The 23263-nt window shown below is 54.4% G+C and overlaps 2 protein-coding genes and 1 long non-coding RNA gene across 4 annotated transcripts in view; 1 reads left to right on the top strand and 2 right to left on the bottom strand.

Annotated features, from left to right (window-relative positions):
• ALDH4A1 (aldehyde dehydrogenase 4 family member A1) overlaps positions 1-16240 on the bottom strand; it is a 33233-nt gene extending 16993 nt beyond the window's left edge. The window contains exons 1-3 of the mRNA XM_086364789.1: positions 16155-16240; positions 2429-2522; positions 1689-1781 (exon numbers count right to left, since the gene is read on the bottom strand). Coding sequence (XP_086220915.1) covers positions 1689-1781; positions 2429-2522; positions 16155-16216 — 249 coding nt within the window. The 5' untranslated portion in view covers positions 16217-16240. The remainder of the gene's footprint in view (positions 1-1688; positions 1782-2428; positions 2523-16154) is intronic.
• LOC147377259 (uncharacterized) lies at positions 15580-17868 on the top strand. Its single transcript, XR_015150146.1, has 3 exons — positions 15580-15765; positions 16387-16499; positions 16947-17868. It is a non-coding gene; the product is annotated as an uncharacterized LOC147377259 (long non-coding RNA).
• A 3783-nt stretch (positions 17869-21651) lies between these two features.
• Positions 21652-23263, bottom strand: part of IFFO2 (intermediate filament family orphan 2) — a 45977-nt gene continuing 44365 nt past the window's right edge. For both annotated transcript variants that reach the window (XM_086364803.1, XM_086364806.1), the window contains one exon: positions 21652-22025. In XM_086364803.1, coding sequence (XP_086220929.1) covers positions 21920-22025 — 106 coding nt within the window. In that variant the 3' untranslated portion in view covers positions 21652-21919. The remainder of the gene's footprint in view (positions 22026-23263) is intronic.

The following is a 23263-nucleotide window of genomic DNA, read 5'->3' on the forward strand; positions in this document are numbered from 1 at the left end:
TCGGAGATGAAGCTCCCAGTGGCTGACTTGCAGCAGGAGCTCCAGATGGAAAGCCCAGCCCAGCAGTGGACGTGGGGCCTGCAGGGTGACCTGTGGGCATCCTTGGGCGATGGGCTTTGATATCGCACCCAGACGCCAGTGGGCGAGAAGCAGCCCCACGGAACATCTGTGTGGGAGATGAGGATGCTCGTGGGGATGCTGCTTGTCACATCACTGCGTCCTTCTGACTCCTCCACAAGAACTTTCTCTCCAGGCCCAGCCCCAGGAATGGCTGCGTTCCTCCAACTACACAGGTGGGATGTATCTCAGGAACATTCTGGCTAGGGTCAGTGATGTGGTCTCCTCTCCCCTACAAACCAGGGGGCCTAAAAGTAAGTTTGTGGCCATCTCCAGCAAGGACCCAAGGCTTCACAACGTTGTGGCCATCAGGTCAGAGCAAGAAGACTATCTTGCTGCCGTATGTTAATTAGCACGCTGCTTCTAAAGCCCCTTTAGAAACAGTCAGGGTGTGAATGGATTCACATGAATCGAAATCAAGGGGTTCCGACGGCAGTCCACTGGATAAGACTCTGCGCTCCACTGCAGGGGACATAGGCTCGATCCCTGGTCGGGGAAACAAGATCCTGCATGCTGTACAGGCATGGCCAAAGGTTTTTAATAAAAAGTGAGTCAAATCAAGGGACTATGGTTCCGGGGAACCTGGATCCCTCATCCCTGTTCCATGTCTAACTGTGCCACCCCAGGGGGGCCACTGACACCTCGGAGCCTTTCCCGATCTGTAAAATGGGCGGCTAACCTCCTGCTCTTCCAGCCTCCAGGGGAGTGGCAGGGACTGCAGAAGTTTGCGCAAAGGGGCCAGGGCCTCACAGCTGTGTCTGCAGATGGAGCCTGGGCTCCACCAGGAGGCCTTCCAGAAGGAAGCGCCACTTGCCACGCCCAGAGAGCTCACCTCTGCTGAGCTCATGGTCACTTAGACCACTGGTTCCCAAAACACAGCAGGGCTTTGGTGACTGCCTTTCTTTGGAAGAATATCTTCTCTTTTATTCAAGTATACTGTTTCAGGTGTATAGCACAGTGATTCAGTTAAATATATATGTATATGTAACTGAATATACATATACATTTTCAGATTATTTTCCATTACAGTTTATTACAAGATGCTGAATATTGTTCCGTGTGATACGGTGAATCCTTGTTGCTTACCTGTTGTATATATAGTAGCGTATGCCTGTTGTAGAGAGTAGCGTGTGCCTGTTGTGTAAAGAGCAGCGTGTCTGTTGTGTAGAGAGTGTGTTGTGTATAGAGCAGTGTGTGTCTGTTGTGTAGAGAGCAGTGTGTGTCTTTGTGTAGAGAGTATATAGCGTAGTGTGTGTCTGTGAAGGGCAGGATCTGCTTTGATTCTGACTGTGCCCTTGCTTCCTGCTCTCTAGGTGGTTAGGGGGTCAGCTTTGTAAAGCAAAGGCGAAGCTGGGGGCACTTGCTGTTTCTAACCTCCCCATGGCAGGCGTGATGCCGGCACCTTTTATGAGCGTCCCCCAAGGTTGCCTTTGGAAGTTTTCCACCGGTCCTCGGAATTCAAAAGCCCACGGTGGACTCGAAGCCCCTGTGGAGGCAGAACCCCCGAAGAGCGTGTTTATGTGCCCTGGGATTCCGGGGAGCGGCCAAGCCCCAAGGCCCGCTGGACTTACCGACGCCTGGTACCGCACATCCGAGGTCCAGACCTCCTCGTCCCCCACCACGCACGGGATGGCCTCCGTCCGGCCCTTCAGCTCCTTCAGGGCCTGGGGAGAGGACAAGAGGCCATGCGAGCCCTTCCTTCCCTCCTGCTGCCCACCAAAACCCCGAGGCAGGGTCTGCAAAGCAGCCCCGGAGAGAAGGGAGGGGGGTCCGGGGGCAGAGACACATCCTCCCGATCGGCCCCGCCCCGTTATCTCCTGGCCTGCGACAAGCCAAGGCCGGTGTTGCCAGCTTGTCCCATTAGAGAGGAGATTTTAAAAACTGGGTCTGAAATTTACGTGAAATCTCACAATTTTAAAACCCTCTTATTAAGGGGAGAAACTCTTTTGGCTGTGCTGTGTGGCTGGTGGGATCTTACCCAACCAGGGACGGAACCCCACCTTCAGCAGTGAAAGCACGTCCTAACCACAGTCCAGGGGATTCCCCGAGGATGTTTCCAAGCACAAACTATCTGCAGACTCATGACCCCTGACCTGGGACCCCAAAGAGGCCCAGGTGGCCACCCTGCCGCTCCCAGGTACCCCCGTCCCCAGCGCACGGCTCTGCCGACTCCCGGGTGCTCCCAGGGCTGGGGGCAGGGGCACGAGGGGGTGGGTGGCTGCGGGCGCAGACAGGTCTCGTGGGAGCTGCTGAAGGCTGTCTCCACCAAGCCCTCCAGGCACTACTGGGTGCCCCTCACTGTCCCCATTACCTTCTGCAGCGCATCTCGCTCAGGACTGCCCTGCGTGAACGCCAGCACGGGCTCGTTGGCCACCTGGAGGGAGGAGATGCACCTCCGACACAGCCTGGCGGGGAACAGAGGCGCGCAGGTCAGCAGCGCCAGCCCCGGCACCCCGTCACCTTCAGGGGGACCTGGGCTGCCCAGAATCTTGAAATGCAAACCCATTATAGAACTGGGGGATGAGAACCGGCCTTGGAGTCCAAAACCAAAGTTCAAGCCCAGGTCCTGCTACTGTGAGTCCTCAGACACCTGACCTGCCTCCTCCGAGCCTATGTCTCCATCTCCTAAATGAGAATCGCCACAGAGACTCACACGGTTGCTTGAAGTTGGAATTCACAGGTACAGAACCATGCCTGGGTGTTTTTCACATAAAGCAGGCTTAATCTCCACTTCCCCACAAGGTGGACTTTCTCCCAAACAGACCCAAGTTACTCCTTTCTCTAAGTAGCAAAGTCAGCACATACCACAGCTCAGTCTCATCCGGATGGGAACCAGCTGAGAGCTCCTTGGCACAAGGACGTGAGTTCCGGGTGGGCAAGAACACCCAAGGGGAGGGCCGTGAACTCGGAGGGGTGCCCTGAGCTCGGCTCACAGCCGCAGGGAGGGCTGCTGTGGGCGTTCAGGGTCTGATTCCTGGGGACTGAATGCCAAGGACTCCTTGTTCTGGGGACCCTATTCACTCTTGACCCCATGACCTCACTGATCGGTGACCACCAGTGGTGCCATCCCTAATGTGTTTGGGGGCCCCAGGGTGGGTCGGTCACCCCCTTCATGGACTGGGACAGGGGGCTGGGGGAGGGCTGAAGAGGGAGCCGGGTCAGCAGATGGAAGCTGCCACGTGTGCGTGCTCAGTCATCCAGTCGTGTCTGACTCTTTGTGACCCTGTGGACCGCAGCCCACCAGCCTCCTCTAGCCATGGAGTTTTCCAGACAAGAATACTGGAGTGGGGTGCCATTTCCTCCTCCAGGGGATCTTCCCCACCCAGGGATTGACCTAGCATCTCCTGCAGAGGCAGGAGGATTCTCTACCACTGAGCCACCAGGTAAGTCCAAGCTATTACCTATAGAATGGATAAACAAGGTCTTACTATGCAGCATGGGAAACTATATTTAGTAATCTCTGGTAAATCATAATGGAAGAGAATATTAAAAAATGGGTATATATAATCTTATATTGGTGAAAATGGTATATAAAAAATACCATTTTATATAACATACTTAGATGAAAAAAATATATATAAAATACATATACAAAACGTTATACAAAATAACACACACTTAAATGAAAACACTTGTTAATAAATGCAGCCTTAAAATTTTCCAAAAAGAGTCCGTCCTTCCAGCGCTGGAGGAACCTCAGCAGTAGGCCTTCCCCTCCAGGCCTCAGTTTCCCCAGCTGTAAACGAGGGCAAGAGCGATGACAAAGGCCCTGGAGGACACACAGGGAGCATCAGCTTTGGTAAAACCATGGTGGCGCCGGAAGGGCCTCACCGGCGGCCTGCGACAGAAATACGGTGATTTAGGTCCTAAATGGAAGGGGACTCGTTCAAGGCCAAGATCAAGAGAAACTTAGGTTCAAGTCCAGAAAAACCCAGCTCTGTCTCCCTCCGGTCAACGCCCCATGGGCAGAGCCTGGGAGGAACACGCCTGCAGGTGGACCAGTTGGTTCCCGGTCACGCACACCGCAGGGACCGCAGGCCTCCGGGGGTGGGGTGTGAGGGGGAGCCCGTTTCAGGACTGGGGTGACGGCAGCTGATTTGGGGAGGGATAAGGACGCGGGGGCTGGCTCTGGTCAGCAAATGCAGCAATTCCATGGTGGGGTGAGAGGCAGCAGCTCCTCCCTGGGCAAGTGGGCGCTGCCTGGTATCGGGGGTGGGGGGCACAGAGACCTCTGCTGGGCAGTCTGAAGCAGCCTGGCCCGCCCACCTCATCACAGCCCCTGGGGAGGGCATCTGAAGCTGAGGGCTTACGCACGAGAGAACCAAACAGTCTGGCTGTGAATGTCGGGCACTTTTTTACCTTTCTCACTGAGAAGGGCTCTGGGCTCAGACACCCGGCCTGGAGGCCTAAAGGAAGGACATCACACTAGGCTGTACGCGCAGGTCGCCGCTGACCCCACCAGGCTGCAAGGCAGCTTGCTCATCTGGAGGGACAGCAGTGACCGAGACAGTGACCCTGTGACTGCACGCAGCCGGCCTCCAGTGCGGGACCCGGGCAAGAAGGGAACACTCGGGCTTCCCTGGAGGCCCAGTGGCTAAGACTCTAAGCTCCCACGGCAGAGGGCGTGGCTTCAGTCCGGGCTTGGAGAACCAAGACTCCACGTGCCGCCTCGGGGTGCAGCCAAAGTAAGAATAAAAATTAAAAAAAAAGAAGAAACACAACTGTGACTGAAAAAGCGAGTGTCGGTCGCTCAGTCACGTCCGACTCTTGTGACCCCGTGGACTGCAGCCCGCCAGGCTCCTCTGTCCACGGGATTCTCCAGGCAAGAATACTGGAGGGGGTCACCATGCCCTTCTCCAGGGGATCTTGATCCCCTGGGTGGGGATCAAACCCAGGTCTCCTGCGTGGTGGGCAGATTCTTTACAGTCTGAGCCACCAGGGAAGCCCAAGACTGAAAGGACAAGAACATAACTAAGGAGGGAGGAGGGCGGGGCTACTTCAGCTGGGGTGGTCAGGGAGGGCCTCACGGAGGAGGTGACCTCTGCCGGCCACCTGGAGGAGGTCTGAGAAGAGCTGGGAAGAGTGTTCCAGGCAGGGGGAAGAGCAAAGGCCCAGAGCAGGGAGGACAAGTCAGGAAGAGCAAGAGGGGGCCTGTGCAGTGGAGGTTGGGGGGGTGGGGGGAGGGCCGGTCTCCTAGGACCCCACCCCCACCCGCCCATGAGCTCTGGGGCTTTCTCCTCCCTCTCCTCCCCGTGAGCCCCAGCTGCACCCACCACACCCAAGGAAGCGAGCATTCCTCAGGCCCCACCCTGCCCCAACACAGGAAGAAACGCAATGCGGGGCCAGCTGGGCCTCTGGTGAGCTGTGCGGCCTGGTGCCCGCGTCCTCAGTGTCACAGGGGGACCTGCATCTCCTGGGGTCGCCCTACAGATCTGAAGAGAGACCGGTGCAGAGCTTCAGGTCTGCGCAACGAAGGAAAATCCACTGCTACGGTGGGGAAGACTGCAGAGGCCGGAAAACTCCAGCAGCCACAGGCCTCAACATCCTGGCAGGAAAGAGGAGGGCACTGTCTTCCCCCTTCCCCACCCTCCACCATCTGGAAGGTTCCAGATGCCTCTCTCTGGGCCTGAGTAGCAGTGTCTGTGTGTTAGTCTATCAGCTGTGTCTGACTCTTTGTGACCCCGTGGACTGTAGCCCACCAGGCTCCTCTGTCCATGGGATTCTCCAGGCCAGAATACTGGAGTGGGTAGCCTTTCCCTCCTCCAGGGGATCTTCCCGACCCAGGAATGGAACCGGGGTCTCCTGCACTGCAGGCGGATTCTTCACCAGCTGAGCCACCGGGCACTCAGCAGTAGCAGTGACTCAGCCACCACCTTGTCCCCCTCAAGCCAGGAGAGCGCCGCCGCACGCTGGACCGGGCGCCAGGAGGTGGGCAGCCCAAGCCCTCTCTGGAGCCCAGGGCCTGGCCGGTGCGAAAAGCACAGGCTCCACGGGAAGCAGACATCTTGGGCGAACCCCACACCTGCTGGAGACCTCACTGCATTCCCACACTGCACTGTAAAAACGCGGCAGGCCTCTGTTTCCTCATCCGAAGAACGGGGGACCCATGCTCCCTGCAGGGTCACTGTGAGGATGACAAGCCTTGCTCACTCGTCTTGCTCTTAGGTTTTCCTAAGAAACTGCAAAGGTCTTCCAGAATGCTTACTCCACCAGGCCAGGCTTTCTAAGGCAAACTGGTTCCCAGACCCTCCCAAGGCGTCCAGGGGCTCAGCAAACACTGCTGGAATAAATGCAGCCCTGGGTCCCACCCGGGGCTACCAGCATGGTTCCCTCCCCACTCTCCCACCCCAGGCCACATCAGAAGCGGGGCAAGTCTTCCCCAGGGCAGAGGGCCACTGTGACCTCAGGATCACATGCCTACGTGGCTGGCTGGCTGTTTGGAAAGTGTCCAGGCCCTGGCCCCACTGTCCACTGGACTGTCCATCTGTCTGAATGTAACGGAGGGACCAGACATTAGTTCAAAGATCAGCCTCAGAGCCTGAGTCAACTAAGAGCCAAAAATAATCTAGGAATGCCTGACAAGCCTTTTTTTTTTCCCCTTGGCTCACGGGCCCTTAGGGATAACACGAGCACCCTTCCACTGGCTCAGGGGAAGGCAGAATGAAGCACTTGTAGGAGCTGGGGCTTTTATGAGGATCTGCAAGGCCCTTCCAGGCAAGACTGTGTTCCTCACTTACTCACTCATTCATGCCGTCAGCATACACCTTTCCCACAAGGCAAGAATGCAGAGATAGCTCAGATGAGGTCAAAGGTCTCACCCACCCACGTGTTCATCACACCTGGCAGGTGCCTGGCTCTGGGATGCAAAGGCGAGTCCATCCCGACCATCTTAGAGCAGCTCTCAGCCCTCCCGCTTCAGGAAAGAAACATAAGGCAGAGTCAGGATTTGACTCAGTTTCCCCTAACCACCTGGGGTGCCGCTTCTCACCTGGTGACTTCACCGCCTGAGTCTGAGACCCCAGCTACCCTGACCCACCCTCTGCATGGGATGACTCACCCATCCTTTTAGGATCTGAGCTAAAAAGGCTGCAAGACCAAAACATCTCCTGCAGCAGGGAATGTTGAGCTCTGAAGTGTACAAAGGGGAAAACTGACGGGAAGTGGAGGCGCCTGGGCTCCCAGGCCACCCCCAGGCCTCCACCCTGGTCACCCCAAGCCTCCACCCAGGTCACCCCAGGCCTCCACCCTGGTCCAAGGCACCATAGGCTTCCACCTGCACGACTGCAATAGCCACTCCAGCTCCACTGACTCCAAGCTCCTCTTGAAACCACTGGAACAAAGCCCCATGGCCCACCCAGAGCAGGAGCTCACAAGGTGAAAACGGCTGTGAAAGCCAAGGTTGCTCCGTGTGCCCGACTCTTTGCGACCCCAGGCACTATACAGCCCATAGTATTCTCCAGGCAAGAATACTGGAGTGCGTAGCCTTTCCCTTGTCCAAGGGATCTTCCCAACCCAGGGATCAAACCCAGGTCTCCTGCACTGCAGGCGGATTCTTTACCAGCTGAGCCACCACGGAAGCCCAACCAGCCCCTGTCCCACCCAGGGCAGGAGCTGAAAAGGTAGCAGCTACCAGTTTCCATAGTTTTAACATGAAAATCAGAGAAGGCAATGGCGCCCCACTCCAGTACTCCTGCCTGGAAAATCCCATAGGTGGAGGAGCCTGGAAGGCTGCAGTCCATGGGGTCGCTGAGGGTTGGATACGACTGAGCGACTTCACTTTCACTTCTCACTTTCATGCATTGGAGGAGGAAATGGCAACCCACTCCAGTGTTCTTGCCTGGAGAATCCCAGGGATCGGGGAGCCTAGCGGGCTGCCGTCTATGGGGTCACACAGAATCGGACACGACTGAAGCGACTTAGCAGCAGCAGCAACATGAAAACGTCATCAACACAGAGAGAGAAAGGGTAAGTAAGTGCTCAGCTCAAAACTACCCAGTGGCTTCTTGTTTCTTCTGCAATAAAGAATCCGAATCCCCACTGAGGCCTCCAGGTTCGTTTCCCATCCCCACCCCACCTCCCACCCTGTCAGCAGCAATCCTGACATTCTGGCCTTCCCGCCCCTTCCCTCACCCCCTCTGCAGGGGATACTAGCCTTGCCCAGCCTGGATGGGGCCCCTATCAGATCACCTCACAGACGACACCCCTCATCACACGACTTGGACTGTCTGTGTTCCTACACTGCAGCGAGCATCCAAGGAACATCCTGAAAACAGCACACAGCTGGACACCAGGCCCCCAGGACCGGGCTCCTGGAGGCAGGTCCCCAGGAGCTGGAGTGGGGGCAGCCAAGGCCAAGCAGAGGACTGGAAAGGAATTCGCCCTTCCTTCCTTCAGCTTCTGGGCTTTTCAGCTGTTATCTGAGACCTGATAAGACCAATCCTCCTAATCACTGAGATAAGGGGCTGGGGGTGGAGGAAAGCTGAGAGAAAGTGCAGAGCCGTGCCTGAAGCTCAGGATAAGCTGCCCTGGAAAACTTCAAGGAACTTTTCTGAAGCATTTATGGTATGCCTTGTGTGGTGCTAAGTGATCACCCTACAGATACGTCACCCTGCAAACTATTACTACATCCATTTGATGGACAGGGTTGGGGGAGGAAGCTGAGGTTCAGAGAGTAACGGCTCGTGGTCACAGCTCTCGGAGTGACAGCATGCGGCCTGGGAGATGCGCTCTGGCAGAAGCGCCTAGAGGGCTTCCCTGGTGGCTCAGTGGTAAAGAACCCTCCGCCTGCAATGCAGGTTTGATTCCTGGGTTGGGAAGATCACCCACTCCAGTACTCTTGGGCTTCCCTGGTGGCTCAGACGGTAAAGAATCTGCCTCAATGCGGGAGACCTGGGTTTGATCCCTGGGTTGGGAAGATCCCCTGGAGGAGGACATGGCAACCCACTCCATTATTCTGGCCTGGAGAATCCCATGGACTGAGGAGCCTGGCGGGCTGCAGTCCACGGGGTCACAAAAGAGTCAGACAGGACTGAGCGAGTAAACGACGACAACAAGGTGGAGACCCTCGGCCAGCTGATGGGACGGGTTCCTCCTCTCTTCTCCCTTCAGGAAAGAGGCCGCCCCGAGGTGGGAGTGACCTAAGGTGCCTACCAGCCCTGCCATCTCAGCTCTGTTTTCGGCTGTGCCATGCAGCATGTAGGATCTTAGTTCCCCAACCAGGAAGGTCCCAGTGCTGGCCACTCTTCAAAGTGGGTTTAGCACACGAATTCATTTACTCTCTAGGACAATTTTCAAGGTAGCTACTATTAATCTTTCTTTTCTACATGAGGACAAGAGACAGCACAGAGAGGTCAAGGAACCTGCCCAGGGCCACACAGCAGCTAACAGGTGGAGCCAGGACCCACCCCGGGCTGTCGCTGGGCCACTCCAACAGCAACTGTTGAGCACCAGCTGTGTGCTGAGCCAGCTGCAGGGCACCAGAAGCCGGGTCCCCCCAGGTCTGAGTGCCGGTGCTGACTGCGGCCTGAGTGGGGATCTTCACAAGTTTAGAACCAAGTATTCCAATCACTGGAGGTTCTACTTATTCCTTTACTCAATTTATTCACAGAAAACACACTGGGTCCCAGGCCCCCCGCAAGCCATCTGTCACTTCCTCTCTAATCCTCGGGCTTTCTTGTTGCTGCTCAATTGCTAAGTCACGTACAACTCTTTGCGACCCCACGGGCTGCAGCACGCCAGACTTCCCTGTCCTTCACTGTCTTCCGGAGTTTGCTCAAACTCACATCCTTTGAGCCTGGTGCAGCACGGCTGTGGATAGGATCACTCCCGTTTCACAGGCAGGGCACTGGGCCCAAGGACAGCCGGGCCACCAAGCGCTGAGTGAGCACAGGTTCACCGGAGGAGGACACTCAGGCAGGAAGCACCGACCTGGGCACTGCTTGAGAAACCAAAGGGCAGAGCATGGCCAGGGAACAAAGGGACGTACCAGGCTCCTGGCCGGCACAGCATCAGGCGGCTGGGACAAGCCGTAGGTGGTTTTGAAGTTAGGAAGACTAGGCAGGCGGAGAGGCTGATTGGCAGCCAAAGGCACCAGGATTCCTGCAGGCGAACTCCAGCCCACGAGCCCCCTAACGTCGGAGGGCCAGGCTCGAGTCATCGCTGGACCGCGGCACCCAGTGAGGTCTGATACGAGAGTATATAAGGGAGTATTGCCAGGAGCCAGCGTGAGGAGCTCCGCCCGTGGCAAAGGTCATGAGGAAGGAGGCTCGGCATACGCAAAGGCAGATCGAGCCTCAGGAGTCCCCCTGGAAATCCTCGAGCATCTACCCCCCAAACCAGAGTCTGCCTACTTTCTGCTTTGGGCTCTCACCTACACCTCTGACTTTACGGGGGGCTGTCCCCCACCACCTCTCTCTGAAAAAAAGAGTTAACTTACAGCTCCAGTTAATAAAGTTCCTGGGCGTGACAAGGGTGCTTAAACTGTCTGAATACAGATCCCTTTGAGTAGTTAAAAGATTGATGAGAAATTGTATTGGTGAAGGGTTTTTCACTTGTTGGGCCAGTGTTTGCTGCTAAGTCTCCATATCCCTTAACTGCTGTGTCCCTGGCAGTGTATTGATTAATATAATTGGTGTAAGTAGTAGCTTTAATGTTTGTAACCTTGGACCCTTGAGTTAATTCTTCTTCTTGTTATAGCCCACCACACCTTTGCCCTATAGGAATGCAACTTTATCTAATGCTTTTGGAGGGTGGCGCCTGACTAATCACCCTTAGAGAAAAATAAGTTTTCTGAAGAAAGGGTCTTAAAATGTTAACAGGCCTCCGGGGTAGAGGATGATGCAAATCACCTAAGCTTTTGCATATGATAAGTCTGCAGGAAGAAAGCCTGGCTTACTGCATGACTCTACCCCTTCCCCCATTATCCTCTATGCACAACTTAAGGTATAAAAACTACTTTGGAAAATAAAGTGCGGGCCGTGTTCACCGAAGCTTGGTCTCCCCATGTCGTTCTTTCTCTCATCTTCTGGCTGAATTATTCAGCCTCTTTTCTCCACTGAATCTCCTCACTGAGTTATCCTTATTTAACCACTCTTTATATCCTTAATTAACGCTTAATTAAGCAGTTGTTTCCTGATCTCGCCGACGCCGTCCTGCTTCGAATTCCCTGGATCCACCGGGGCTGGACCCGGCACTTACTCTAAGGTTCCCAGGTGCCGTTTAATTCTTGTATTTATCAAATGTACATACAAGTAGAAACATGTGCCTTGGCTCTTTCCAAAGAGAATTTGCAAAGCCTTCCCTAGTGGTCCAGTGGTTAAGAACTTGCCTTCTAGTTCAGCGGACCTGGGTTCCATCCCTGGTCAGGGAACTAAGACCCCACATGGCAGAGGGCAACCAAGCCTGAGTCCCACAGCTAGGAAAGCCAGAGTCCCAAACGAACACCCAGCACAGCCAAAACCAGAAACAAAAGATTCAGGAAAAAAACAAAAAACAAAGATGTTGCAGAGGACGCCCATGACAAAGCTAATGAAAGAGAGAAAGGCAGAGAGAAAGGCAGTCAGTTGGGAGCGCTGGCGTTCACCAGCTTAACACCTTGGACAAGTTTTCCTTAACTGCACAGGCCTCAGTTGTTTAGTCTGTGAGATGGGGACAGTAACACGTACATCACGGGGCTTCCCTGGTGGCTCAGTCAGTAAAGAACCTGCCTGCCAATTCGGGAGACCTGGGTTCAATTCCTGGGTTGGGAAAATCCCCTGGTGGGGGTCATGGCAACCCACTGCAGTATTCTTGCCTGGAGCATCCCCACAGGCAGAGGAGCCTGGCGGGCTACAGTCCATGGGGCCACAAAGAGTTGGACACAAGAGTTGGACACGACTGAGTGACAACGCCTAACACCTACATCACAGGTTGCTGAGGAGCTAAATGAAATCATCCGCATAAAAGTAAATGGTAGCCCTGAGTGACCATCGCTGGCCCATCCGTAAAGGCCAGCTGTTCATTGTGATCGTCTCCCAGACTGATTGTGATAAGTTTCTGTTGACAAGGAAGGAATCACATGATCATTCTTTCATTCACCAAATGTTTGCTGAGGGCTGACCAGGTGCCAGTCACAGTTCTAGGGCCTGGGGACATATAAGGGAGGCAAGCTACAAAAAAGCATCTGCAGAGGAGCCCATTTTTATGTTGTTTTTCTAAAGCACATGTATTCCTGGGCCTCGAAAAGGCTACTCGTCAAAGTAACAGCGTGGTCGCCTCTGTGTGGCGAGCTGCCAGATCACCTTCATCAGCTTTTCTTGCTTTATCTGTACTTTGTACAGTGGACTCATACTAATTAAATAAAAGAAAATCCACAGTCAAGAGTGTGTTTAGGGACTTCCCTGGTGGTCCAGTGGTTGAGAATCTGCCTTGCAATCTACGGGTCAAAGGTTCAATGCCTGGTCAGGAAACTAAGACCCCACACGCCACAGAGCAACTACACCAGCACACGGCACCTAGAGAGTCCGTGAGCTGCGATGAAAGACCCCGCGCGACACAACTCAGACCTGACGCAGCCCGATAAATAAATATTGTAAAATAACGAGAATAACTGACCAACACTTCAGAAGTCCCTTGGACAGCAAGGAGATCAAACCAGTCCATCCTAAAGGAAATCAGTCCTGAATATTCATTGGAAGGACTGATGCTGAAGCTCAAGCTCCAGTACTTGGCTGCCTGATGCGAGGAGCTGACACATTGGAAAAGACCCTGACACTGGGAAAGACTGAAGGCAGGAGGAGGTGGCAACAGAGGACAAGATGGTTGGATGGCGTCACCGACTCAATGCAGGTGAGTCTGATGTCCAGGAGACAGCAAAGGACAGGGAAGCCTGGCATGCTGCAGTCCATGGGGTTGCAAAGAGTCAGACATGACTAGGCGACTGAACAAATCACTTAAAAAAAAAAAAGTATGTTTAACACTTTTGAGATTCCGGGCACTCCAGGCAAAAAGGGAAACACTACAGAACATCACCTACCCCAGGTTCCCAAGAGACGGTTTTTGTCAGCACTAGAATTTCACGTATAGGACACCGAGAGTTATCACTAAAAACGTTCTAAAACTGCTTCTCCATAAATGCAGACACGGCATGCCACAGGTATACGCTAAGAAAGAAAGAAAGCGAAGTCGCTCAGTCGTGTCCGACTCTGCGACCCCATGGGCTGTAGCCTACCAGGCTCCTCCGTCCATGGGATTTTCCAGGCAACAGTCCTGGAGTGGACTGTCATTTCCTTTCTGTCAAATAATTAAACAAGTGGCCAAACACCAAAACTATTCTAGAACCGTGGTTCTCAACCAGGAGCGACTGTGCCCCTCAGGTGACACTTGGCGATGTCTAGAGACTTTTCTTGTTGTCATGACTGGGGGGTGCTATGGCATCTAGGGAGTAGACGCCAGGGACTCTGCTAAACATTCTACAACACACAGGCAGCCCGCACAACAAAGGATTATCAGACTCAAACGTTAATACTGCTGAGGTTGGAAACCCTGTCTTGGGGCATCAAGCCAGCTGCTATATCCAAAGAGGTAACCTGAGCCAGCAGATCTGGTTGCAAAATGCTTTTTCTCCACTCAGGAGGCATGAGCCTGGAGTCAGACAGAGGGTAATTTTATTGCTGTTGTTTAGTTGCTAAGTCATGTCCAACTCTTTGCGACCCCCATGGACTGTAAGCCCACCAGGCTCTTCCGTCCCTGGGATTTCCGGGGCAAGAACAGTAGAGTGGGTTGCCATGTCCTCCTCCAGGGGATCTTCCCCACCAAGGGATGGAACCCACATCTCCTGTTTTGGCAGGCAGATTCTTTAACTGCTGAGCCACTAGGGTAGCCCTTAGTCTCAACATTTTTAACAGGCAGATAAGTTTCCCCTCAGTAAAAACGGTAATAATACAGGGCTTATCTGCACAGGGCCAGGCCTATGGTACTTGATTGCTTGATAACTACTGCTGTTATGAGCTTTCCATCCAACCCGCCCACCCCGCCCCAGCCCCCATCTCCCCCAGAATAGAGGTGTTTTTATACCAGACATTAGAGGGCTTTTTAGTTTGTTTTTTTTTTTTTATGTCTAAGGCTTTCTTCCATTAAACTGAAAACTCTTGGGAGGCTCCCATCCTGGGTGCCCCTCCCTACAGCGTTTAGCACACCACAGAGATACTCAGTAAACGCGTGGACCTATGTGGCTTCCATCAGCGTCTGAGAGGGGTGGTCTCAGAATGCAGGGAAAGGCCTGCAGATGAGGCCGCGCTGAGGATGCAGCGAGCAGGGCCCCCAACCTCAGTTTGGAAAAAGAGTCCTCGTCCTTGTCCTCTTCCCTATTCCCCCAGCCACCACCACAGAGCACACACAGCTGCACTGAAACGCATCCGCGCCCAGGGCACCCCGTCCCGTTCCTCGGGACACTGATTAACTCGGGACAGGTACAGCTGAGCAGGGGAGACGTAACTGATCGGTCCTAGGGGTTAGGCAAACAAAGCCCAAACTGGGGCCAGAGCTGCCCACTCTGAGAGGGAGGTGGACACATGGGTCCGTAGAAGCACAGCTCACCCAACTGTGAGCCCCTCTGGGGCAGGATCTGTGTCCAGCCCACCTCCTCCACCAAGCCCAGGGGGTGCCGAAGAGGGCTCTGAGGACAGGTGTCACTGAGAGGGCGAAGGTCCAGGAATCCCACTCCACACTGGAGGGGTCTGCAAATCTGGGTTTGCAGGGCAGCTCCACTCGGACTACTACACCTCAGTTTCTTCGTCTGAATTTCGGAATACCAGCTATCCGCCAGTGAAGTTTAGACCCGGGTGACAGTGACGATCATGATCAACAGCAACAGGCACTGCCTCCATGCCAGGCACGCTCCAAAGCACTTCATGTGTCGTAACTTACAGATCGTCACAATAAGGCACGTAGGCCAAGTGTGCAACTCAGGCTTGGCATGTCACACGTACTCCACAAATATTACTCCACCTATCAGAAGAAAGGAGTCCATTTTTCTGACCAACTGCCGCTGCTGCTGCTAAGTCGCTTCAGTCGTGTCGGACTCTATGCGACCCCATAGCCAGCAGCCCACCAGGCACCCCCCCCGTCCCTGGGATTCTCCAGGCAAAAATACTGGAGTGGGTTACCATTTCCTTCTCCAATGCATGAAAGTGAAAAGTGAAAGTGAAGTCGCTCAGTCGAGTCGGACTCCTAGCGACCCCATGGACTGCAGCCTACAAGGCTCCTCCGTCCACAGGATTTTCCAGGCAAGAGTACCGGAGTGGGTTGCCATTGCCTTCTCCGACCAACACTTGACTTGAAAAAAGGGGAAGGAGAAAAGAGAGAAACAGAAATGCCAGTCCAGAGGAGAGAGGGAACCCCAGGGAGGGTCCTGAATGTGAAACCAAGGGTGGGGAGGAGAGAAACGAAATGTGCTTTAAAAAAAAAAAAAAAAGAGGTGCCCTCAGAGGAGGAGGCTGTACTCTAGCGGCGCGCAAATGTCTTTATCCACCGGAGAAAGACGAGGTGATCAAGTGGCTCCTTTCTCAGCGTGGGGGAGCCAAGAGGGCACCGAACCACCCCACCCCACCCGCCGGTGGGCAGGACCCCTTAGCTATAAAAGACCTTTGGGAGATGGACACATCGCAGGAGGTGGGTGTCGGGCGGCATCAGAGGAAGCGACCCCCGGCGGAGAGGAGCCTCTGGGAAACCCGGAGGGGGTCCGGCCCGGAGGGAGCCCGGTTCGGGGACGAGGGTCGAGCCCGGTGCGGGGGCGGGGGTGGAACCCAGTTTGGGGGTCCGGCCCGGAGGGAGCCCGGTGCGGGGGCGGGGGTGGAACCCAGTTTGGGGGTCCGGCCCGGAGGGAGCCCGGTGCGGGGGCGGGGGTGGAGCCCGGTTCGGGGGTCCGGCCCGGAGGGAGCCCAGTTCGGGGGCGGGGGTGGAGCCCGGTTCGGGGTCGGGGGCGGGGACGGGGGGCGCCCAGAGACTCCCGGGGCCCCGGGGCCAGCAGGCGCCCCTTGGCCTGCCCGGCGCTCACTCACCCGGCCGCCCTCCCCCGGCGGGCCAGTAGGGCGCGGCAGAGCGCGGCCGAACGCAGCAGCATCCCGGGATCCCCGCGCGGCCTCTCGCTGGACCGTCCCGGCTTGGAGCCACCAGAGGGCACCGCCTCGCCTGGAGCGCACCATCTCGGCGGGCTGCGGGGGGGGGGGGCTGCCGCCTCGGCCGCCCTCCAAGTCGGGTCCGGCCTAAACGCCTCTGTTTGCCTCCTGCTAGTAGAAGAATTCTACCCCGAGGGCCTGACGAAGGACACTATCATGTGACGCAAGGCAAAGCAGCCCAAGAGCGAAGCCCCGAAGCGTACGCGTTTCCCCCTTTCTTCCTGTATGGTATGACCCAGTCGCCCTCCGTCGGGGGTCGGGGGCAGGAGGGCGTGAGCTCCATCCACCAATCACAGTGAGCCATGAGAGCTCCCAGACCAATCAGAGGGGCGGTCAAGTTGCAACCTGCTTAGGCCGGGATTAGAGGGGCAGAAGCAGCCAATGAGAGAGCGGGGATGGGGCACGTGTGAGGCGGGGCGGAAGGACTGGGGTCTACGGGTCAGGTGTCGCTGGAGGCCCTACCCGGAGGCTCTCGCTGCCCTTGGCGGGGGGCTGCCAGACTCTTCCACCTTGCAGAGGGCCTCGTCGTGGCCGGCCCCCGGCCTCACCTCGGGGGCTGCAGCCTGGCTTTAGCCTCCTGGTAGGGACGCAGCCGCCCTCCACTCCCGACCTGGAGCGGAGCCACCCAGCTTCCTAAGGCAGAGCGCTTGGACAAATCGGTCTACTTCCTTGCAGATTACGATCAATGTAAGATAAAACCCGAGCCAGTCTGCGATCGGACGTCCCTTCAAAAGCTCTGGACGCGGAATCCGTTTTATTCCTCTGCTTTAGTTTGGCGCCCCGGACCAAAATTTGAATTTTCTCTCCGGGAAGCTGTTTGCACGAACACATGAACCTTATTAACAACTCAGATTCTGAAGTTCTGAGGATGGAATCTTAGGGGCCCGTTCTATTCCTGAGGTACTGTTAACAACTTTCCCAACGCTCTCTTCTAATGTATCTGTATTTTCTCCAGCGGTGTGTACCGAGAACCTGCTTAGGAGTCAGAGTTCCGATGCTGATCGTGGTTTCTCCCTGTGACGTTGACCAAATATGTAACTTTCCTGGGCCTCAGTTCTGTGTCTGTAAAATGGGGGTAATAATACCCACCTTAGAACTTCCTCATTATTTCATCATTACTCCTCTTTATCTGGGAGGCCACACTCTTTAAGGCATTTTGGAGAATTTAAACAAAAGAGTGGGGAGTGGGAAAGCAAACTTCAGTCCTCCTCTGGTGGGAGATTGGTTCCCAGAGCCCCTGCAGATACCAAAATCCACGGATAATAGTCACTTAAATAAGATGGCACAAGTTAGCTTGCTCCATCGGAGAATGGAAAATTTGCAGATTCAGAGGGCAATATGATTAATAGGCCCTCAGTTCCAAACCAGGCTATGCTAGTTCTCTAGTCTGTGATCTCTCTGGCTCTCTTCCCCTTCTATGGAATCTGTATAATTCCTGCTTTAACTACGTCCAAAGATTTTATTGTGAGATGTGAGGTGATGTAAATTTTCCCTATTTGATCACTAATCAGCCAATGACTTTTAGTGTTTATGTGGCCCGTGTCCTCTTTGCCCCTCCCCCATCACTTTATCCTTAATTAAAAAAAAAAAAAAGGCATCAATTTTAAGACATTTCACTTTATTTAAAAGAAGCCAATATACAGGATATAAAGGGCATGATATTTACAACAATACAGTAAACAGGTTGGTTTCCGGTAGGGTCAGTAGTCTTTCAGTGAGTATAAACCCCCCTTCCCCTTGACGCTAAACCCAGCTGGCAGACAAAGAGCAGCAGTGGGGTGGGATGGGACTTCAGGACAGAAAGTCCGCCCGGATGGGGCTAAAAATAATGTAGATGTGAAAATGTCCACGAAGGAGTCTATGGGCGGAGGGTGCCTCTTCCTCGTTGCTTTGATGGCTTGGCAGGAGGAATGGTGAGGGGTTTGCCCGAGACTAACACACAGCCCACCCCGAGCCTGGAAGTCTTCCACTCATTTCTCAGCTCTCTCCCAAATACAGCTGACTTGGCAATGGATCTTGGCAGACCAGAGTCGGAGCAACTAATCAGAGCCCACCCTCTGAAGCAGACCTTGTCCCCCACCCAGCACCCCCTTTCCCTCCCACCACCCTACTCCGTTCTGAATTCCCCACTGCCCACCCACTACCACAAATGCCCATCCCCTGGCCTTCCAATGACCAAGGAGCTGGGGGATCAAGGGACAGAGAAATGGGGTGAGGGGTGACCTTTGCGCTGCTGAAGCCACCCATGGGTATGGATGAGCAGGTGGTGAGGATGAGGAGAAAAGCTGAGGGGTACTGTTATATTAAATCCAGCAGCAACATGCATCTCGTCCACAGAAAAATGCTGGGCTACCATAACTGCCTACCCTAGATTTTAAAAAAACCTTTCCTTTCATAAAAATAGATGAGAGTCTCTTGCTTTATAAATAGATTACATTTAGCTTAAGTTATACCTTATATGACCCCCTGCCCCACACCCTCTCCCCCATCCCAAGCCAAAGTGGTTTGATTCGCCAGGTCATCTGAGCTCCATCCATGGAGCTAAGTCCATGATGGACAGGCCAGTCAGAGACCTCTAGACATATTGCCACAAGAAAACAAAATGTGTTGACTTGTCAATCATTTTTTTCCCTGTTCAGAAGCTCAGAAATGTGTGTGTATGTGTGTGTGTGTGTGTGTGTTCCACAATCAGGGAGCCCAAAGGAAGCTACTCTCCCTGCCCCTCCCCAATCCTCTCTTTTTATAAAACCCCCCAAAATAGGAGAGCAAAAGAGGGCAGCACAGGAGAACCCATCTGAGAACAATTCTGAAATACCAATGTCAATATGACACTGGGCTAAGACATAGAAAACCAAAATAAAGTATTTACATCTTTACAAAGGACGGGCCAGTTGGTCCTAACTGGACCTGGTGCTGCCCCAGCGAGCGTTGGGGTCTTTCTTGGCAAGCTGTGAGCCCATGGCAAAGGGGGCAAGCGGGGCCCACTGGCAACGAACTCAAAAAAGAACTTGGTGGGGAGGGAGGCAGCCAGGCCAAAGCCCAGGACCACACCCGAGAGGCAGGTCACTAACACTCTTGCTGTCCCCCCATCCACCAGCCCCAAATCCTTGCTCCCCAGGGAGAGCAGCTATTGAAAACCAGCAGGACGGATCTTTCTGGCCAGCATCTGACCCTGGCTCCTGCCACTTCCATACTTCCTAGATAAATTCAGAGTACCCTAGTCCCCAAAGACAAATATCCTATGTATACAAGGGGGGGAAGAAAAAATAACACCACTGGACAGCGATCACCACAGTAACCTTAGTTACCCCTAAATACTTCTATTGTTGCCTTACTGTCGTAACTCTAACCATCACCCTCCCACCACCCCGAGGCAGGCTTCCGTTCTGCCCACCTGCCCACAGCACTCCTCAATGCCTCCCTCACCCTGGGCAGAGGAGGCCCGGGGGCGGGGGGCCGGTTTCCCACCCTCCCAGAAACGGAAAATCTTTTCAGCAGCTGAGGTCCAAGCCCAACTGGGTCTGATAACCTTTGGTTAAAATAAAAATAAAACAACAATAACAATAACGACAATAATAATCTGTTTGAACCCTGTAACCTTTAGAACAAGGGTCAGTGAGAAGGAGAGGAAGTGGGTGATCTCTCCTCCGAAACCTCGTCCCTTCACGTACCTAACGAGGGACTATCTGGCTGAGAGATGCTGGGAATGGAAGACGTTCAGCCAGACTTTTACAGGGAACCAGCAGGGGGTTCCCCCACGAAAACAAAACAAAGCAAAAAAAAAAAAGAAAAAACTCACAATAAAGGCCACCAAGTTCTCATAAATAAAAAGTACACACCATCACTAACACTCTCCTCTCTCTCCATATATATATATATATATATATATTATATAATATGAATATTATATACAATGGTTTTAAGACTGCAAAACAGGTGGGGAAACGGAAGAGAGAGGAGGCCCTTACAGGTCACTGGTCCTCTGGGGAGGAAAGACGGGAGTCCTTATCTCAGAGCCCCTCCTCTGCCTGCAGACACAGGCCGTGGGGTAGTAAGGAGCTCTGGTCCTTGGGCACATTTTGCTCCTCTGACCTCCAGGGGGAGCTCCTGAGCCAACAAAACCAAAAATCCCCAATCATACAAGGGGATTGGTAGTAGTGAGTAGCGGGTCCAAAAAGATACTTAAAAAAAAAAAAAAAGCCTGCTCTGCGGGCTCCCAGCTGAGATTTGAGGGTGGCCTCCACACAATGCCCTCTGACTCAGGTCCACTCAAGTCTGGAGAGATACTGGCTCAGATTAACTCTCCAACGGATCAATCAAGCAGTGAATTACGGTAGAGGTGAGCGTGTGTCCATGAGCGTGGCTCTCAGGTGAGCTCCCGCTCCGGCCACCTCCTCTCTGCCAGCAGTCCCTGCTGCCTCCCTCCGCTTCCCTTTCCAGTGCCCGCCGGTGGCCAAACAGTGGGCAGCTGGGGCACAGTGGAGAACCAAGATGCTGGCAGGCAGTACTGACCCAGCTCCCTGGAGGAGGCGGTGGCTACCAGGCCTGGCCCCCTCCAGACTTTCTCACAGAGAAATTTCAGATCTATAACCCCTTATTGTTGGCTGGGGGAAAAAAAAAAAAAAACATCAGGGCAATAAAAGACATTCCCCACCCCCACCCCCGGCCTATCTCCCCAACCCACAGAAGTCCCAAGAAAGCAAGCAGTCAGGTGGCTGAGGTCCTCGGGACCCCCACCTCGCTATCAACCTTGACCAAACCCCCTCCCAAGTCAGTGCTCACCCGCAGAGGCTGCGAGAGAGAGAGATCACCCTAGCTTCCGCCTCCTTCCCAGCTCCAGGGGAAAACCAAGGAGCTAGTTGGGAGAGGGCCCGCCTCCCACAATGGTATAAGGCAAGCTGCTTTTTTTTGTTTTTTTGTTTTTTTTTGCATAGTAGTTTAAACACAGTGAGGCTCCACCTTCCCCCACAGTGCCTTCTCCCTCTGCTTTGCCACTCGATCCAAAACGAAAAGAAAAATTTGTCCTTCCCTCCCTCCTTCTAGCCTTCTCCCCACTTCAGTAAATGACGTGCCCTCGGGAAGTCCCCACCCAGGCCTGGAAAGGTGAAGGCAGACAGCGCCTTCCTGGGGGGCAGGTGGACCATCCCAAGTTCAACTCCAGCAGGGGCGGGAAGGCAGAGCTCATGGCCAATCAGAGGAGCAGGTGGGAGGGTAGAAAAAGGCATTGACCACACCCGGGGAGGCCCCCGGCCCTCACCTTAGAGTTTTGTATAAAAACACCTGCTAGGAATAATTCTTTGGAGCTCAAAGTGGCTCAGCTGAAGGGAAAAGGCACAGTTAGCGCTGCATCGTCGGACAGAAGTCGCACTTGTAACGTGGAGAACGATAGAAATCGACAGCACCATTCCTCGGGTGGGTGGGCGGAGGGGGCACTGGGTGGGTGGGGGGGCACTGGGTGGTGGTGGGCCGAGAAAGGAAGGAAGGAAGCAGCGGTCCCTGGGGGCCTCCAGAGAAGGGAGGGCGCAGGAAGTCTGCGTGGTCAGGGCTGGGAGCCCCACTTCCTGGCCCCGTGGGGAGAGGCGTGCAGAGGCCCCATTGCCAAGACCACCAGGCACGGGCTGGGGGGGTGGGGGGGCGTGCCTCAGTCATCAGCTGACCATGGGCTCCACGTCCGCCTCCCGCTCAAAGTCGTCCTGGATCTCGTCTGTACTTCCTGAGTCGCTGCTGGCCACGGAGCTTGGGGATGGTGAATTCCTGGAAGGGCGCAACAGAACAGGAGACCTCAGAGGGCAGCCTGGGGCAGACAGCAGGAAGGATGGAGCAGCCCCTCCTGGAAAACCTAGCCTCCACGGGGGATCCTTGCCGAGACCCACCCTCTCTGCTTCCCTTAGAATCTTCGAAGTTCAGGGCTTAAACAAGGCTCTTGAGACCTCGTGCGATGCCCTGGTGCTGAGCACTCCATGGGAGCAGGAACCATGGGTCCAGTTCAACTTCTACATTCCCATCATCTGGGCAATGAACTCAGAGCCCAAAGGGAGGCCACAGAGAAGAGCGGTTAACAGCGCTGGGTTCGGATTCTCAGCTTATCACTGCTGAGCTGGGGGACCTAGTGCAAGCTCTTTACCCTGCCTACACGCACACTCCTCGATCCAAACAATGGAAACACCAGAAGTGGGCTCTGGGAATCAGTGAGCTGAAGGTAACATGCGAAGCCCCTCACACACACACACAAAGCTTCCCCCCCTCTTCTCCGTCTCTTACGGCCCAAATGGTGCAAGAACACAGTCACAATGAGAGAAACGATTATAATTAACATATTTGTGCTTCAGGCCAAGCACTGTATTTGTCATTTTATCACTAACATGTCTGTCTCCCCTGAAAAGGGGCTCCCCAGGTGGTTCCATGGTAAAGAAACCACCTGCCAATGCCAGAGATGCGGGTTTGATCCCTGGGTCAGGCAGATCCCCTAGAGAAGGAAATGGCAACCCACTCCAGGATTCTTGCTGGGAAAATTCCAGGGACAGGGGAGCCTGGTGGGCTATAGTCCGTGGAGTCACAAAGAGTCGGACACAACAGCAACTGCACACACGCACACACACTCCCCCGAAAAGCTGCATGTTCCCTAAGGGCAGGAGCTGTCCTGTGCTGGCAAGGAAAGAGGCCTGATGCGTGCTGGTCTCCTGGGGACAGACTCATGTGCCAGTGGGTTAGAAGATGGGAAAGGAAGGAAAATTGCTTCCTCGGGACCCTGTAAGCCCCGCCCACCTCCCCCACCCACCAGCTCAGCAGGAAGTGGGCCTTGCACAGAGCAAGCCTTCTCAAAGTAGCCTTCCACAGTCCCACAACAATGGGAACAGGGTGGTTGTGCGAGTCACGTGAGAGTAGATGTGTAAGGCACACAGTAGGTGGCTAACGGTCATTGGACGCACAGACAGATGGGCTGGCAGATGGAATCTCCAGGCTGCAAGCTGCAGCCCAACACCCCCCACACC

The sequence above is a fragment of the Bos grunniens genome, chromosome 2 (assembly GCF_055505025.1).
Source record: "Bos grunniens cultivar Pamir isolate PY7600 chromosome 2, Bosgru_T2T1.0, whole genome shotgun sequence".
Taxonomy (NCBI): domain Eukaryota; kingdom Metazoa; phylum Chordata; class Mammalia; order Artiodactyla; family Bovidae; genus Bos; species Bos grunniens.